Raw genomic sequence first — 20,425 nt, 5'->3', positions numbered from 1 at the left:
TCAAGTTCATTTATCAGGAGCTGGAAAACTTGACCGTAGGACTTTACTAGCGGAAACAAGATAGATCATGTAATGTATAACGCATCAGTAAAGGTGATTCTTGTGACGTGTTCATTCACAGGTATGATCAAACTAATCTGAGTATGTTTGTTAGACTGGGCATTAATGTATCTTTAATATTACTAGTGGATTGGTATTGATAGTGCAAAGTGGTTCAGAAGTATCAGAATTTGTGCTCTCTTGACGTCAGTTTTGTGCATATAGGATATTCATATCATGGATATAAACCCACCTTTGCATCGAAGAAGACACTCTACACTCATATAACTAATGCATCACAAACTGTTATGTTTAAATGGCTGTAGGTGCAATATTGCTGTTTTATAAGAAATTAATTAAATCCTTGTCACTAGAACAGTAGTTCAATAGATAGCAATATTTACTGGAAAAATTCAGAGACTAAACAGCGGTGTCACTTCCATTTAATAATCCATATGCTTGAAAGAGTGTTTCATTCTGGAGATAATTTTATGTGTTCTTCAACAACAAGAACTGATAAAAGACATTATCTCATATATCTTTTCTTACAGCATGTTCCTCAGGATTTATTCAGTTTTATAGACTAAATTATCCTGTATTGGTAACTTTGGACCAAACATTTGTAACAGACGTTCATTAAGAAGCTACAATTATTTCATGTAAAATAATGTTTGAATGTTTTCTTGTCAAATCCAATGAGTTATTGTTGGACAGAGATCTTGTGTATAGTTTATTACACTCGTACGCTTTGATTCTTCATAACAAATTAGTTTTTCAGGTTATCAATAATTAGCACTTGTAGTATTTTCATTTTCAACTTGTGACAGGTTTGGTTTGGTTTCGAATTTCGCGCAAAGCTACTCGAGGGTTATCTTCTCTAGCTATCCCTAATATAGCAGTGTAAGATTAGAAGGAAGGCAGCTAGTTATCACCACCCACCGCCAACTCTTGGGCTGCTCTTGTACTAACGAATAGTGGAATTGACGGTCACATTATAACGTCCCTACGGCTAAAAGGGCTAGCACGTTTGGTGTGACGGAGATCCAAACCCGCGACCCTCGAATTACGAGTTGAGTGGCTTAATCAACTGGCCAACGCGTGACAAAATATATTTCATTATGATATGTATTTTCGCGAGTAATTTAATAACAACTTAATGATTGGGTAAAAACTTCTACGTATATATAATTATCATGAAATAATATTCCTTGCATTAGGTTTCATAACCGATATATTTATGGATTACAGTAAACAATATAAGTATAATTATTGCGTAAGTTCTTATTGACAAAAATGTTCGGGAAATTATTTGAATTCGTAACAGCCCATTCTTTGAATAAAATCTGTAAAGATTTCATTCACAAATTATCGTATAACCTTTTGTTCGAATCAAGAGCCTCTTAAATAAACTTTGCTAATCAGTGAAGAAATGTCCCCAGGTGAAACTTAAGAATGTTATTTATCTTACCATTACAAATCCTGCTACGTGACTTGATATCTGTGTGAGTTATGTTGTTATTAATCTGGGAGTGTAAGTTGAACATATCTGATGAAAAAACAAATGTGAAATAAATAACAAGGGCTTCAAAGCGACATGTGTGAAAAAAAAACCTTGGACTAATTAATCTACCAAAGTAACGCAGGACGAAGTTTGTAGTTTGATCTTTTGTTCTACGAGTGGCGCTCTGAACCAGGCACTTCTCATTTGTTTGTTCATCAACACTACAAGATGGTTTGTTTTGAATTTCGCGCAAAGCTACTCGAAGGCTATCTGCGCTAGCTGACCCTAATTTAGTAGCGTAAGACTGGAGGGAAGGCAGCTGGTCATCACCACCCACCGCCAAATCTTGGGCTTTTGTTTTACTAAGGAACAGTGGGGTTGACCGTCACATTATAACGACCCCACGGGTGAAAGTGCGAACATGTTTATTGCGAAAGGGATTCGAGTCCGCGACTCTCAGATTAATAGTGTCTTAACCACCTCGCTATGCCTAGCTGACTACACTATCTAAATTATTTAGATCCTTTGAGTTGTTGTTTTTTTCTAACGCTTATGGTTTACTATTTACGTACAGCATCATACTGATAAAGCTTATACAAACATTTTAATGTAACAAAGGCTGGTCAATGATAATTTAATTGCAATAAAAATAAATTATTACTCTTATTATTTAATGAATAATAACTTTTCCACGAGTATTTAACGTGAAATTAAGCAATAACAACAACCACTCATTTATATAAATATATAATTTTAGTGAGTTTTTGGGATGGCCAGGTGGGTTAAGGCGTTCGACTCGTAATCTGCGGGTCGCGGGTTCGAATCCCCGTTGCATTAAACATGCTCGCCCTGAGGGTTCGTTTCGATGTTCAACAATAGTAACACGCGCTTAAAAGTTTTCGTTGTTGTTTTCTGATTGGCTTGAGGAAATAATTAGCTATTTAGGCCTGTATATCCATACATATATTTAAGACTGCTCAAAGTATTGACAACGATTTATTGCACTTAATTTTAATTAAAACGAAGTGAAAATAGAATTAAAATTGAGCTCGTAAAATATTCTTCTTGCATCTCTCATCTCTACTAACAATTTAACTGATAATTTACAAGCAAATGAGTGGAAGGCTTACTTTTAATTAATAAATTAAGAGCGATACCATCAGTTTGAGAGTAGAGTTCTGTAACCTGCAATGTACTGTATTTTACGTTGTGGCGTGAAAAACCATGAATTTTCAGTCTTAATGAATTTAAAAGTTTTCTTTTACGTTATTTAAATTACAAATGAGTTAAATGTCCATTTGGTAATGAAGCGTCGATAGAATATATCAATGTAATTTATCAATGGAAAGACACATTAATTATCATAAAAATTATAAGTTATTATCTAATTATTCTTAAATGTTCTTTAAGTTGGTTTATTCTTTTTAGTTCAAATTTATCTTGTTTGAAAAAATTAACAAATTAGCTTAAAAATGAAACCTAAGCTATTACATTTTAATCTAAATCCTCTGAAATATTGTATTGAAATAAACATGTTACACTTTTATTTATTATTCAAATGTGTTGATTCTAGTTTCACAGTTTCAAATATATACTGAATATCTCGTAGTTCTCTTAGATACGAAACGATTTTTTCCAACTTTAAAATATTCGATTACTATCAAATGAGATGTTATCTAGAAATACATTAAATTAAAACTCTTTCTTTACTTTGTCTCATCTACTCAGTTCTTGCTAGATAACTAACTTTCTTAGTATGCATTCCTATTGAGCTTTACTCTTATGGTGACTCTCAAAGGGATTGACAGTACGGTCTTGTCCATTTCATCATTCTTACAAACAATCCAACTTGCAGAACATATTGAAGAACGAACGCTCGGTGCTTACACTGAGCTTTGGTTTGACGGTGAAAAGCTTCCATTAATACCTTCCCCGTGCAGAAGGGTCTGAGATTCACTAAAATGAAGGCAGATTTATCTTGTCTGGTCTGAAGTTCATGTAATTCTTTTGGTCGAAGGCAGCAGAAAGAAGCTAATCCTCTCGGAGATAAAGCTAGTTTATTTGCAGGCCTTTAACACAGAGAAAGTTTCTCGTAAATCTCCAACAGAGAAATTTATTTGAGTTTATGTAAAGATAGTGTTGTCTATTAATGTAAACAGCTTTGACATTTGTATCAATAAGTCAAAAATAGTTACATAAAAAATAATACACAAACTCTATCAAGTTAAATTCCTGCGAGGTAAACTTAGGTCTTGAACTACGCTTTAAAATGTTCTATCTCAAAAGACCAATTTTCCTATCCTATTCTATGTCATAAACATGATGAATCAACATCAAGGGACACCGAACATTTTACACGCATAAAACATTAAGCTTGTATTTTTCAAATATAAGCTTAATTTTTTATGCGTGTAAAATGAACATTTCTATGCGGATGTTTAACCAGATGTTTACGTTTTGTAAATAAAGTTATACGAATTATGGTTAAAGAAATAATCTTGGAGAAGACATGCACATTTACGTAATCACAAGAATCATCTTTTCTAGCATCATAACACAATACAACTATAATACATCATGAGATAAAAATGTATAGATTTTTACTGATGTATATGTATATATATATATACATACATTTACATACCAGGATACCGACGTCATAGTATTTATTTTATGAGTGCTTGGATATAAACACAGTCAATCACAATTAATATTACATATATTACAAAATAACTAAAAATCTCCACATACTTAGACAATAAGGAATCTTTTATTTATTTAGCAAAAATACAGAGATCAGCCTTAACTGTCCACTTACGATTTTGAAGAAAGAAAAAACATACACGATTATCAACATCTCTTTACAGCGACATAGTCTGTTTTTGTTTTTTAATTCCGCTCAAAGCTACACGAGGGCTATCTGCGCTAACCGTCCCTAATTTAGTAGTGAAAAACTAGAGGGAAGATAATTACTCATCACCACCCACCGCCAACTCTTGGGCTACTCTTTTACCAACGAATAGTGGGATTGACCGTAACATTATAACGCCCCCTACGCCTGAAAGGGCGAGCATGTTTAATGTGACGGGGATTGGAACCCGCGACCCTCGGATTAGCAGTCGAACGCCTTAACCCACCTAGCTATGCCGGGCTTTCACAGTGACATAGCAAATAAACAAAACATGCTGTTTGTTTGTTTCTTTTGAATTTCGCGCAAAGCTACTCGAGGGCTATCTGTGCTAGCCGTCCCTAATTTAGCAGTGTAAGACTAGAGGGAAGACAGCTAGTCATCGCCACCCACCGCCAACTCTTGGGCTACTCTTTTACCAACGAATAGTGGGATTGACCGTCACATTATAACGCCCCCACGCCTGAAAGGGCGAGCATGTTTAATGTGACGGGATTGCGAACCCGCGACCCTCAGATTACGAGTCGCACGCCTTAACACGCTAGGTCATGCCCGGCCAGAAACAAAACAACACCATGTATTACACAAATCTGACGAGCTAAAGAAATTTTCGAATAATTAAAATCCTCCACGTCTTGTCGTCAATCAGGGTTTGTCTCAATGATCCTGACATCAAATGAATACAAATCATCATTATTACTTTCTTAAAACGTTGTCCTTTGGTTTTTTTATAAAGATGTCATGATCTCCGTTTCATTGAAAGATTCTTCTTATCTCATTGTGCAGATGGAGAACTAAAAACTACCGAGTTAATAGGTCACCGAGTTCGTCTGTTCTTTTGTTTGCATGATAGAATAAATTTTAAAGTATTAGATATTCTTTATTGCAACCGACTATGCTGATTATTGTCATATAGAAGAAGGAATTTATGTCCCTTTAACCTATAATGATATTCTACTGTACGGCAGCTGCACATTCGGTTTCTCTATAGACCTTATTCACCGCTTTTGATTTATGTTGTTAGGCGAACATTAACGGCTGAATCCAAGCATTTATCATAACATACTGAGCAATTTATGTGAATCGTTCTTTGTTTTTATTGGTTTATAAGCTAAAAAAAAATGGAAGAAAAAACATATCGTTAGAGAAACAGTATCGGTCAAAACTGCTTCGTGTATTATTGTATATCTAATGTACCAATCATAGATCAAAAAATAATGGAAACATTATGGTTACCTCTGTTAACAGTGTGAACGCAAGACATCAAATGAACATACACATTAATTTATATCGTTATTTGCCATAAAAGCTTAACAGCAATACTTACTTCAGATATAGTACATTTAAAAAAATAAGGTATTTAAAGGTTTCATCGTATTTTATTTGGTACATTAAAGTCGTTTTCAGCAGAACTAAGGCTGTAGAAAGATGATTACTGAAAAAACAAAGTTCCATTCTCTGTTGTTTCAGGTTATAAGCATTTTTATGTCAAATATCCCATAAACAACAAATACGATATCTCATAACTAACTAAAAATTGCATTATTTTGTCCAACCATTTTAGAAAATTAATGAAAAAATATTTTTTTTTTAATTCTGGATAAAAACTTCAAATGTGAAATTTAAAAACAACTTATATTATGGTTAAACTGTGTTTGTATTGGATCCATAAGATATGCGGCTAGGTAATTGGTTTAAGAATCTGAAGCGGAATGATACATTAAAGGGGATATGTGTGTTTCTTCATAGCAAAGTCATATCTGCTGAGTCTAGCGGAGGGAATCGAACCCCTGATTTTAGCGTTGTAAATCCATGGACTTACCGCTGTACCAGAGGGATACTAAACGGGATATCACACCACACAAATAAAATTTATTTTATTACACAGAGGTTGAGACTGCATTGTGTTACTTGTTTAAACATTAACTTAACTTTAATCCTGAACTAAACGAGCTGGTGAATATTTGTGGACACAGAATAGTAATGTACTGCACAAATTTACAGTAAAATAATGAAAGTGGTGCTCAAAATAACTGATCAACTACAAGATAGACAACCTAAGATATAAATCAGCACATAATAATATAGATCTTTGCATTATTGACTATAATAAATGACAGCTTATTGATTTGTATTGTACTAATTAAACTATTAACCTTTAGTTTCTTCATGAATACGTGGATTCGTTTCCACGCCCATGACATATTAAAGCATATCTTAACATAATCTAGTTACAAAAAGGATACAAACTAATCCAAAAGATAAGTCCTACTCTCATCTCAAGTTTGTAGCTTTCTGGGGGATTTAGGTTTTTTTTTTAAATTTCGCTCAAAGCTACTGGAGGGCATGGCCAGGCGTGTTAAGGCGATCAATTTGTAATCTGAGAGTGGCGGGTTCGAATCCTCGTCGCACCAAACACGTTCGTCCTTTCAGTCGTATAACGCTCAATCCAACTATTCGTTGCTAAAAAAAGAAGAGGAGCCCAAGAGATGGCGGTGGGTGCTGATGACCAGCTGCCTCCCCTCAAGAAATTCAACACAAAACCAAACCAAAAATCACGCATAAAAGAAACATGTCTGTACGTAATTACGTAAGTAATTTGCACTTTATCGTAAACTTTAATAAAATATGATCGATTAAGTAATAAAAGTGCCATGAAATTAAACACGCAGGAAGAGATTTGGTCGATTTTCTAAACTTACACAATAATGTAGGCTCTAAAACCGATGAAGAGACTTACGTAAGCTACGAATGAAGCAATTTTAATAGTTTATTATTTTATCTGTTTATTTAACTAATGAAAGTAGCGTAAGTTTTAAATTAATTTCAATAATTTAAGGTATTTTGTTGCCCAATGAACAAGTGAAAAAGTACACGAAAAGAAACAAAATCAGGTTGAGATATTGGCTTATGTTTCATACATCTATATTGACAGCAAGTCATTAACACTACTTGTTGGTATCGACTCTTTAAATCTTGGTTGAGACGCGAAATATAATAAGGATCATTTCGAGTCTTTCACTGCCATATCTTAGTATAGATGACGCCATCAACACTGCTCACGTGTCTTTGACAAAAATTTGGAATGGTGATCTTGACGGTGTAGATTAAAAACCGTTTATTTTTATACGTCATTTTGACACACCTGTTATGTATTTAATGTTTATTTTTGTGTATAACTATCAATGGATTTATTATCCTTGATACCTTGCTATCTATGAACTACTTAATTTGTGTTATTTGGAGCTATTCGATAAATTAACAAATTCTCTGTTATAAAACACCTTCAATCAGAAATTTTCTACAAGGTGTATACTTTAAAGCTTGCGCAAAAGGTATTAGGATACCAAATTTTGTGTTGGTGTTTCATTGAAAACTAATACGGTGATGAATTCTTAATTGCACAAAATATCACAAAAATCGAAATTTGTTTGTGTTTTGTGTGTTTATTACCGGTCCAGCATGGCCATGTTGCAAAAGCGCTCGACTCGTAATACGAGGGTCGCGGGTTTGAATCCCGTCACATTAAACATGCACGCCATTTCAGCCGTGAGGGCGTTATAATGTGACGATCCATCCCACTCTTTGTTGGTAAAAGATATTCGTAAGTAAAAGAGTAGCCCAGGGGTTGGCGATGGGTGGTGATGACTAGCTGCCTTCCTTCTAGTCTTACACAACTAAATTAGGGACGGCTAGCGCAGATAGGCGTGCAGTTTTGCGCGAAATTCGAAAAACAAGCAATCTTTTTGTTACTAAGCACAAAGTTACATAATCAACTATCTACATTGTGAACACCACAGGTATCAAAACCTAGATTTAGCGTTAAAAGAAATTATCACTTACCGTTGAACCACTATGAAACCAGAATTAAGGAAAAATATAATTCTGTTTTACTCAAATTATGCGAGAAAAACAAAACTGAGTCATCACGATAACACAATGAATACAGAACTACCAACTAAGAGAGAGTGGTTGAGCTTTGCATCCAAATAGATTATGTGTGGTCACATAATTATACCTTCCTGTGTCATTAAGTCCATAATTAATTCTCACGTGGTAAAACAGAATGACTTTTTTTGTTATTTCGTTAATTAAAGAATTTTATAAAAACGAATTATTAATTATTAAAACACCAATTAATCATCCATTACTGTACAGAATACATTAAACATTAGAAGTTTGATATTGTACAATATTAATTATCCCGATTTGATTGAACTGAATCGCGTGATATTTAATGAAATACAACGTGTGTTTTAACATACATTCAATGTACGAAACTGCAAAATATCCTGGTATAAAGTAATTAGATCCACTGTAAATTGAAATCAATATGTTAGTGTATTTTACAGTTATGCCTACTGGTATTACTACCTCATGTATTACATGACAACAGATACAATAATTCTGAGACAAATTTTAAACATTGAGTTCAACTTGTTGATATTTTCTCTCTAGACTTTGGGGCTGGCAAGGTGGTTAAGGCAGTCTATTCGTAATATTATAATAATATTGAGGGTTTGAATCCTCGTCACACCAAATATGCTCGTCCTTTCATTCGTGGGGGCGTTTTAACAATACAGCCAATCCCACTATTCGTTGGTAAAATAGTAGCCCAAAAGTTGGCGGTGGGTGGTGATGACTAACTGCTGTCTCTCGTGTAGCTTTGAGCAAAATTTAAAACAAGCAATCGAAATACGTTGGAGTAATATATTAATTTCTTTTTGACGTATATTAAGTTTTAATTTTTCCAGGATATAATTACGATTTTCAGATAGATACGTAGGAAAAAAACACTTCACTCTAATGTTCTGTTTTTTCCTGATTTCTGAATTTTTTGCAATTTTCCTTGTTAGCAACAACCACTAACCACTGTCATCTAAGAACGCACAATCATATAACCCTGTTGTCTATTACGTTAGTGTTGTAAACTATAAATCTTAAAATATGTCAATTACTGAGAAAAAATATACATTTATGCTTATAGAAGTTCCTGTCAATGAAAGAAAAATATTTGTAAAATGAAACTTTATAATAATGAAGCTTTTTTGTAACGTAATAAGAAATAGAATTTCGTATTTTATAAGAACAAAAATATTTCTGTCGGATTCAAAAAATTCGCACAATGTTTTAATGAAGTAAGATTTCTCATGAAGGTGTTTGTACAGCATTCGTTATAAGATCATAATTAAATTCAATGATTTAGGTTTAAAATTATTTCGTAGAGACATTTAAATTATAAAATATAATAAATTAATAACGTAACTGTATTCCTATACTTTTAATTACACCTTTGATAGGAATAGCACGCCGTTCTTACAGTTAACTGTATCAATTTGTTTATTTGTTTGTTTTTTAATTTCGCGCAAAGCTACACGAGGGTTATTTACGTTAGTCGTCCCTAATTTAGCAGTGTAACACTAGAGGGAAGACAGCTAGTCATCACCACCCTCGTCAACTCTTGAACTACGCTTTCACCTACACGTAATAAGATTCACTTTCACATTATAACGTCCCCCGCGGTTGAAAGTGCCAAAATGTTTGATGTGATGGGAATTTGAACCTTCGACCCTCAGATTACTAGTAGAGTGCCCTAACCACCTGGCCATGCGGCGCCTTAAATGCATCACATTAATTTTTTCGTACGTTGACTTTTAAATTAGGTTCCACTCGTCTAAGCATCGTTTCGGAGATAATGCAGGTGGATAAAAAAAAAATTAAGTCATTGATAAGTATCATGCTTTAGTTTTTAATCACAAACAATTTCAAAATACTTCTTTAAAGCTACTAGACTCGAATTCACATTTATAAACTCATATTCGCAAAATCGTTTCTGATAGTACATTCGCATTTAGGCCTCCCTGTACTGACGTCATGCTTCACGTGACTGAATCTTGGAAGCTGTTTTCGAAAGCTTGTCTCTCAGCTCTCACTCGCCTAATACCACTGGTAGTGGTTTGCGTCCGTGTGTAGAGCCGAGAACAAGCTTGTCACTTGAGGTGCGTATTCGTTACACAGTCATTCCCTTGATGGTACTAGTTGTAACTACGACAAAATCGTATGTGACATTGATTAGTAGCCTGCTTGTTTATGCCAACTGCTTAAAAAGCTTAAGAGGAAAGACGGACCGAGAACCTTAATCTCGTCTCGCATTCAAGGAACAAAATAAATGATTTCAATATGAGCTTAGTACATATTACAACTGTAGAATATTCTCCAGTCTTGTGACTTAATTAATGCTTAATAAAATGAGTCCTCACGTGCCATCTTCAACTGTAAGAATATACTTGTTCTATCTATACCTGCTACTTCTTAATGCTGGAAGTCTTACTGGTAATCCAGCCAATGTTCCAGATGCTTCTCCAATTGGTAAGACAATTTTTTATCCACGAAATGTGTTTTAGTAACATGCTTCTCCTATTGGTAAGACAATTTTTAATGTGTTTTAGTATATTTTTATTGCATAGGGATTCGTTACTACTTAATTAATGTTATTTGCTATCTATTGTTCAAATTCAGACAGGTCTGTCCTTAAAACTTCGACAAATATCTTTACGAATTCGAAATAAATTTCTTGACTTTATGTGACTAGATATGAATTTCAATTAATTATTTTTATCACTTTTACTTTCTATAATTATTATGTGAAAAATAACCACTTCTCAGTCGTTTCACACATAACGTTTAAATAAATTAATATCAGAGATTTTCCACACTAAAATTTCTGAACGTGGAGTTTGTTTTACTTGCATGTTTAACACCAATTTCCTTGAGCACAAAAAATATTCTCCAGTTATGGAATAGAACCAAGTAAAGGGACTTGTTTGTTTTATAACACATCTCTTTACGCTAAACAGTGAATATTCAGGTTGTACAAATAGTCGAAAACGTTTGTCAGAAGGACGGTAAGGTGTGTATATCTATTTATAATGCAAGTTTTGCACTTTTTGTTTAATTTGTGAGCAGGCACACCCTTGTTCTTTATTTAGAAACATAGATATCGGTATGTTATTCTACTGCCTGATGTGGTTTGAATAGTAATGTCGGCTATTGCAGTTTTATCCAACAGTATATATTTTGATGAAATGTCTCCAGTTTTGAAGTTGTTGGTCTACCTCGAAATATTATCTATCAGTGCAAATGATTACTTCAAAACAGAAATCAGACATCTATAAGACAATCAAAGTTTCTATGTTTTAAGCACTTTATGCAGCTATACAAGGGTTACTTAAATATAGCTTTTCCTAATTTTGAAGCCACAGACTAGAAGACACGAAATGAATAATTGTATCCGCCGCCAGATTTAGGTCTACTTTTGTCTAAAAGAGTAGAGGCCCGACATGGCCAGATGGTCATGGTGCTCAACTCCGAATCTGAGTGTCGTGGATTCGAATCCCCTTCAAACCAAACATGCTAACCCCTTTAGCCGTGTGGACGTTATAATGTAACGATCAATGCCAATATTTGTTAAAAAAGACTAGTCCAAGTGTTGGCGGCGGGTAAAATGAATAACTGCATTACCTCTAAATTTAAAAAAAAAATAAACAAAGAGTAGTGAGGTTTAACAGTGACTATTATAGACTACTGGAGGCACCGAAGTACGAATAATATTTTTGGAACAAAAGGATGCGAATCATGAACTTTGAAATTCACATTTCGTGCATGGACACTGTAACATAGTTTGTAACACTGAACACTCCTATCCTGTGTATATACAGGCTAATCCATAAAAGGCTTGTTAAACATAAGTACAATATAGGCTACCTTTATTAATAAAATTACAATAATCAAGCAATACTCCGCAGGAACTTGATAAAATGCAAATTAAAGTTTTAAACACTGTTTGTATAATATAAATGCGTTTTGGATACGAGACTGCCAAGTTAACGTCCGTCCCAGTTCTTGTCTTAAGAAAATAAGTGAAATAATTAGTAAACTTTTATTCGTATATAATATGAATATGTTGTTGACAGCTTAATTCAATAACAAAGAACTGGGAGAGAAATAAAACAAATATTGCGAGTGGTTTATTCAAAATTTAAATCTATTTTAAACTGTTTTAAAGTCTACTCTTTGTTGTATTAAAATATTTCAAATTATTGTAAATATTGCCTTTATGCATATAAAAACTTCGTTTCACTAATGTAATATCTGTAAGCCCACCAATAAACTGTTGTACAGTTACAAATAAAAATCTATAATTTATAAGTATGTAAAACATCTACTATATTATCTTATAATGCTGTTTTATTTCATGTTAAAAACTAATTTAAAAAAAAGTTTCAAACAATCTTCTTAGATTATAGTTATATATAAAATATGAATATATATATGTATAAACCATTTGACATGCTTATAACATTAAAGAAATAACATATTTGAATTTTCATGCTAAATAAATACATTATCTTATGACCTTGTAGATGTGTTATTGGTTATTTCTCTCTGTCTTGTTACTTAACTTTACAAAAAATAAAGTATGTATATATATATATATATATATTTCGATATCTGTGAGTACAAATATGTTAATATAATCATTATATGCATTTCAACAAGTAAGGCATTTCTTACATATTAAATTCTCTATGAATTCAACTGATATGAATAACATGATATAATATGTTAAACAAAACTTCGAAGACAGTGAGATATAAAAGATGAAACATTTACATATAATTTTAGCATTTATATTAAAAATTGCATAAAATCACTCTAAGTTTCCCAGCTGCATGCGAGTTCAACATGAAATTTTCGTTATTATCAACGTTTATACCTATCTAATACAAATAAAAACATTACTCTAGAGTACCGTTTAGTTATATATAAATATATATATTAATTTGTTATAACCAAGGCTCGGCATGGCCAAGCGTGTTAAGGCGTGCATCTCGGTCGCGCCAAACATGCTCGCCCTTTCAGCCGTGGGGGCGTTATAATGTTATGGTCAATCCCACTAAATTAGGGACGGCTATCACTGATAGCCCTTGAGTAGCTTTGCGTGAAATTCAAAAAACAAACATACAAACGTTGGCGGGGGGTGGTTATTATTACATGCTGTTCCTCTACTCTTACACTGCTATATAAGATGCAGATAGCTCTCATGTAACTCTGCCTGAAATTCAAGAGAAAACAAGAACCCCTTGATTGTGCGTGTAGGTGTTGTCCAGATTACAGTAAGGTCGGTACTACCTGGTGGACGTGCAAAGGAAGGAGCCACAGCGGAAGGAGAAGAAACGAACGTTTCCAATCAATGTTTGCGTACTCAGAGATCGATCACTTATATCACGTGACATATATCAGTATCTGAGACAAGTCCGTAACTCAAATTTGGATACACTGGATCAGACTTTGTTTAAGCTACTCATAGTTTCAACTATTTAAAATGTAATTCGAAAGCTTCCTTGTTACACAGAATATCATGAACATTTTACCTCTTCAGTTGCTTAAAAAAATTATTTCCAATTTTTAGTTGGCGATGGTAGCGCTTCTTAACGCATGGACTATAAATATATATTTGTTTGTTTTAATTTCGCTCAAAGCTACACGAGGGCCATCTGCGCTAGCCGTGCCTAAATTTGCAGTGTAAGACTAGAAGGAAGGCAGCTAGTCATCACTACCCACCGCCAACTCTTATACTAACTAATAGTGTGATTAACCATCACATTATAACGTGACCCTCAGATTATGAGTCAAGTGCCTTAAACACCTGGCCATGCCGGACCTACATAGCACTATTTCATATAACCTGAAATTCGAATTTGAATCTAGTTGTTGGTTAAATTTCAATACGTATTAAATTTTTATTTACCAACAAGACTGATACATACAATGTTCTCTTTTAACACAAATATATTTTAATACAGAATCAAAAACAATAAATTTTATAATAATAATACACTTTATAATAGTACTAATAATTGTTACACATAATGGTTTATACAGAAGAGTGTTACAAACAATCCTGAGTCTTACATACAGTCTAGAACTGAATGTTTTGTTGATGGTCCACAACGAGCAGATTAATTCTGAATTGATATTTTTACTTTTCGCTTAAGCTATCTAGGCCTAATCAGCTTCATACAACTTAGAAGATCACTTATTACCGATGAAGATATTTAATGTCCTTGTAGAAATACTAACGCTTTGAAATGTTCGAAATTTGTAAATATTCCTCGTAAAATTCCGTAGTTTTCCGATGAACATATATATTTTGACGTTAACCACAATTATAGCTTCCTAGGCTATAGGCCTAGTGTGCAGTCAGCACACTGACTGCAGCTATCCAGTGATATTTTCTTCTTCCGTCTTTCGGCTAGGGCGTAGCATGGCTAGGTGGTTAAGTCTCTCACATCGTAATCTGAAAGTCGAGGATTCGAATCGCCGTCACATCAAACATATTTCCCCTTTTCAACCGTGTGGTCATTATAATTTGAAAGTCAATCCCACTATTCGTTGGTTTTGGAATTTCGCACAAAGCTACTCGAGGGCTATCTGTGCTAGCCATCCCTAATTTAGCAGTGTAAGACTAGAGGGAAGGCAGCTAGTCATCACCACACACCGCCAACTCTTGGGCTACTCTTTTACTAAAGAATAGTGGGATTGACCGTCACATTATACACCCCCCACGGCTGGGAGGGCGAGCATGTTTAGCGCGACGCGGGCGCGAACCGCGACCCTCGGATTACGAGTCGCACGCCTTACGCGCTTGGCCATGCCAGGCCTATTATTCGTTGGTAAGAGAGTAGTCTTACTGATGATTAGTTGCCTTCCCTCTAATCTTACACTGCTAAATTAGGGACGGCTAGCGTAGATAGCCCTCGGGTAGCTTTACACGAAATGTACAAAACAAAACAAACAAAATCTCGGCTAGCTGCTTTTTAGAGGAATGACGTGAGTTTGTAGGAATTTCGACAATATTCTCGCGCGCTTTCGTCAAGCAAGTACTGTTGATTTTTACACAAGCATTCTATAATTTTTGAGGACAAATGGGACTTGCTCAATACCCAGTTAAGAGTATACGTCGCGGGCAAAAAAGAAAACTATACAGAAACAATCGTGCGTACAATAATAAATGGACAAGGGTAAACCCGTTACACCGCACATAGCATAAACAAGTAGGAATGCGGCTAGTCAACAGCATTTGATGCTATTTCTATAAATACCTTTATGTGACTGAGTAGTTAGATTTCACCTTTACCCTTATAACGCTACCACCGTTTCAAACTGCGATTTTTTAATAGAAAAAAAGACCGTGAAAACTTGATTCAAAGTCAGGACAAATTAGCTACTGCCCCCCAGTGGCTCCTCAGCAGTACGTCTGCGGACTTACAAGACCAAATACCGGGTTTTGATACCCGTGGTGGGCAGACCACAGATAGCCCATTGAGTAGCTTTGTGCTTGATTCAAAAACAACAACACCAGCTACTTTACCCCGACCGATTCTGTAGAAAACAAAAAAAAATTGCTTTCATTTAAATTTATTTTTGAAGCTGTTAATAATGAAAAGAATGGAATTTCACATTTTATTAATGGTACGATCAGTTGAGTTAATATTCTGTTATGTTAGATTCTTTTGGGATTCAGTTGAGTGCGTAAAGAAACACAATATTCTGTTATGTTAGCTTCTTTTGGGATTGTGGCCAAGCGTCACATAGTGATTAGCGTGCCAGCCTGGGGATCGGAAAGTTAAAATTTTATCCATGGCATACTACAGAATACGCTCCGCACTGTCATAATTGTGACAGTCAATCCTAATATTGTTTAAAATGTAGCTTCATGGGTTGCAAATACTGCTTTATGAGTACCATCCTTCTCATCAGCAATTATAAATCAGGTATGCTTAAATCTTATTGATCACTAATCTGACCGTTTCGCTCATGTGAAGCCCGAGACATCGTTCAGGTCGAAATTATTAACTTGCACTCATTCTTCTGAGTCGCTAAAAACATTAAATGACACTGATGTTCCAATGATAAAGTGCCTAATTTTACTCTTTAGAAACTTCTTCGAAGTCTCAAAGCACCAACAAACAACACAAACAAACAAATAATTAAAGCTTTGTATGTTTGTTTTGTTTTTTATACTTCGCACAAAGCTACACGAAGGCTATCTGCGCTAGCTGTCCCTAATTTAGCAATGTAAAACTGGAGGGAAGGTAGTTAATCATCACCACCGACCGCCAACTCTTGGGCTACTCTTTTACCAACGAATAGTAAGATTGACTGTCACATTATAACTCACCCACGGCTGAAAGGCCGATCATGTTTGGTGCAACGGGAATTCGAACTAAAGCTATTCAGGTGATATTTTTGTTGTTTCGATAAGCAATAGACGTATTCTCAAACCCAGACCTTTATAAAGATAGTTTTTCCTTCATCATCTTAACAATTTCGTATTGTAATAATATCCAATAAAGAAAATTCCTTTTACCACTCATTATTTAACTACATATTATATCAGTATTTTTCTGATATTCGTGGTTAAGGTTTTACGCCTCAAATGACCATCAAAAATGTCAAAGTTCAGACTCTACTCGTACAATTGTCTTCTTGTTTAAACTATTTTATGTGAGAGGTATCGTGAGACGAAATGCCTCTCATAAAAATGAATCAGCATTTGATTCTATAAATCCATATTATATATTACAACATTTTAATATATATATCCCGTTTCATAACACAACGAAAACATAAAAATAAATAATTGAGTATCTTATTTTGTAAAATATATGAATATATAGTGGAAATATTTAGTACAGGAGTGTATAAATCCGTCTATTATCGTTCATCTCGCATTATTATCGATTGATAGCAAAGTAAATGTAATGCATTTTTGAGATGTGTATGTTTTCTTACAGCAAAGCCACATCGAACTCCTGATTTTAGCGTTGTAAATCCGTAGAATTACTGCTGTACCAGCGGGTAACCATTTTTGAGATATACTAGAAGTGTATAATAAATGTTTAAAATAATGTGACTATATAAAAAGCATATTTTATACGTGTAATACAAAATAGCTAGATATTAAGTTTAATATTTATTCAGCTTTAGTTCAATTGAAATTACATTTCCCCTCACGGAAAGATTAGATTATTTGTAGAATATTAATAGAGAGACAAAATACCTCCTTAGACTTCGATTACCTGAGACTCCATTTTTATAAACTTTATCGACTAAACTTCTTAAAAAAACCTCTCGTTCAAGAGAGTAAACATTTTGCTTTTAATTTTAAAACTATTTTCGAAATGTTCCATCGTATGAAAACTGAAAAAATTGACAGTATTTTTATTCTGAAGAGTGAAAATCTTTATGTTATCTGACACAGATATTGTTCTGTAAAATTTGATACGTTATGAAATACGTAGTGTGAAAATGAAAGAGAAACATTATGTTTCAGTGTATAAATATTTAAACAGGTTATTGAGTTTCATAGATATATTATCTCTATATCCGATATTATTTCAATTATTAATAAAACCTCCTTTTCTTTGGATGTTGAAGATTGATTTTAAAGGTGAAAATAAGAAACAGCTTGTGTTTTGTGTCTTTCCTGTTTCTAACATTAAATTAAGACTGTTATGCTCTGAAACATATTTTCACTAAGCAGCTGTTTATGGAATTGTGAAGTTATTGAGCCATCACTTCGCTAAATATCCGTTTAAAAATTGTAAAGTTATTAGTTGTTATTTTGCAAGAAAAAGTAAAACAGTTTACAGACAATAAAAGTAAATTAATATTATTTCTATGAACAAAAACAATTACAGATAATAGCACAGCAATAGTTTATTCGTTTCAATCAATGAAAAGTTCAATAAATAATAGATATAATTACCTTGAAATGTAAATATAACGCTATGTAACAAAATGTTTACTTTTTCATGTTCCTGGCAGAAAGTGTTATTTCCTAATTGCTTATGCCTAAAGTAAATGAAAAAACAACCTATTTTTGCTTTTGTGACCTGAGAACGTATAATGAAAACTTGAAGACTATATTTGGGGGCTGATACGTGAAAGTGATTTACATTAAAGTCGCAAATCTCGAGAAACTACTCACTTCTAAACATTTTTGTATAACTTCAGTATAAATACATGTAAATCTTGATTCATATGTTGTTTTATTCAGATCTTATGTAAATGAAAATGTGCAAATTTGTCCGTTTTTACAAAGAAAATAGGTTAATTTCTAAATTTCATTATCTAGGTCACTAAAGCAAAGTTTGAAGGGAATAATGGTCATTTTCTGTACTTTTACAACATAAGCAATTAGGAAATAACACATACTATCCACGAACAAAATTTGTTACATAGCGTAATAGTTACAAAACTGTAAAATGTGATGAATCGCTTCAGTTTCTGAGTTAGTTATGGGTATTTTTATTAGAAGTTGGTTGTCCTGACTCTTTGATTTCACAGAGCGCTTTATTTAATTCAAGACCTGGAGATCTTTTATCATCTATTGTGCGTGCGGTGTAATTGGTTGATCTGTACTGACAAAACGTTTGATGAGAAGACCGATTCAGTATATAGAAAAATGTCAAGAGGTTTGCACCATAATTACACCGTTTCAAAACCAGTTAACTTCTAGACCGTTTTATACAAACATGATATTAGCTGTGCTCATTTTCTTTAATAAAATGTATTCATAAAAGACTAAGAAGAGTTGTGTTTTTAATTTCGCGCATAGCTACTCGAGGGCTGTCTGCGCTAGCCCTTCCTGATTTAGCAGTGTAAGGCTGGAGGGAAGGCAGCTAGTCCTCATCACCCACCGCCAACTCTTGGACTACTCTTTTACCAAAGGGTCAGGAAAGTTGTGTTTCTCGAATAAGCTACAAGTCTTCATTTAGAAATACCGGCCTGGCATGGCTAGGTGAATAAGGTTCTCAACTCGTAATCAGTGCGTCGCGAGTTCGAATCCCATGTAACGATAAATCCTACTATTCATTGGTAAAAGAGTAGCCCTAGAGTTGGCGGTTAGTGGTGATGACTAGCTGCCTTCTCTCTAGTCTTACACTACTAAATCAGTGACGGCTAGCGCAGATAGCCCTCATGTAGCTTTGCGCGAAATTAAAAAAAAACAGATTTACTGATTTACGCTGTAATATGAATGCTAGCATAGTTTATTTTTAAGAAATTCGACTCCATTGGGCTGAATATATATCAATAATATAGATTGTTCATACCAGTGTAATTTTTCAATATATTAACTATCCCAATAACTCGCGAAAGTTTCACGGTGATAACAGATCGCGAAAGACACTATATAGAAAAGATTTACGTACGAACCCGAATACTGCATGTAACTACAAGACTACAATATTTAGTAACTGTATAACGACACAAGTACTTAGAGAATTTGTTTGAGTTACATTTTTTTTTTCAGATCTACCCTTCCTTTTTAATTAAAGGAAAGTGTCCAATTTTTCTGGCAAATAAACAGACGTAATCTCACTTTAAAGTTAACTATAATGCTAATCCAATATAATTCGACTGGGTGTGGTCACTGGCTAGGTAGCCCGAGCTGTTGATCCGTTAACATAAAATCTTGATTGACACTTTAGGGCCACGTGATTTACTATTTCTTTTTCCTTTGTTATGGTGCAAAAGATAATACAAGTGGACACATGATACTGTTTTAGAACCATTTTTATAATTAAATCCCCTATTTGTTACCATTTCTTATGTTGTAAAACGTGAATTTTTTATGTACCTTCCCCATGTGGATCTTATGAAATTCACAAACCAATTTAGCTGAAGGTCCATCTACAGCTTACGAAGTAGTGACATGGACATACAACAGAGAGTAATATGATATATACATATATATATGTCCCTCGCTGGTACAACGGTAAGTCTACTGACTTACAACACTAAAATCAGGGGTTCCATTCTCCTCGGTGAGCTCAGCAGATGGCCCAATGTGGCTTTGCTATAAGAAAACACACACACAATATCCGTTTTAAAAGAGTTGTTATTTC

General features: G+C 34.0%; 1 protein-coding gene across 1 annotated transcript in view; it reads left to right on the top strand.

Annotated features, from left to right (window-relative positions):
- The first annotated feature begins 10,364 nt into the window (after positions 1-10,364).
- LOC143249704 (uncharacterized) overlaps positions 10,365-20,425 on the top strand; it is a 115,530-nt gene continuing 105,469 nt past the window's right edge. The window contains exon 1 of the mRNA XM_076500016.1: positions 10,365-10,817. Within this exon, the coding sequence (XP_076356131.1) occupies positions 10,685-10,817 (133 nt within the window). The 5' untranslated portion in view covers positions 10,365-10,684. The remainder of the gene's footprint in view (positions 10,818-20,425) is intronic.

Source organism: Tachypleus tridentatus, chromosome 4 (genome assembly GCF_004210375.1).
Source record: "Tachypleus tridentatus isolate NWPU-2018 chromosome 4, ASM421037v1, whole genome shotgun sequence".
NCBI classification, from domain to species: Eukaryota; Metazoa; Arthropoda; class Merostomata; order Xiphosura; family Limulidae; genus Tachypleus; species Tachypleus tridentatus.
Note: the sequence above shows the minus strand (reverse complement) of the source record. Positions and strands in the feature narration are given on the sequence as shown.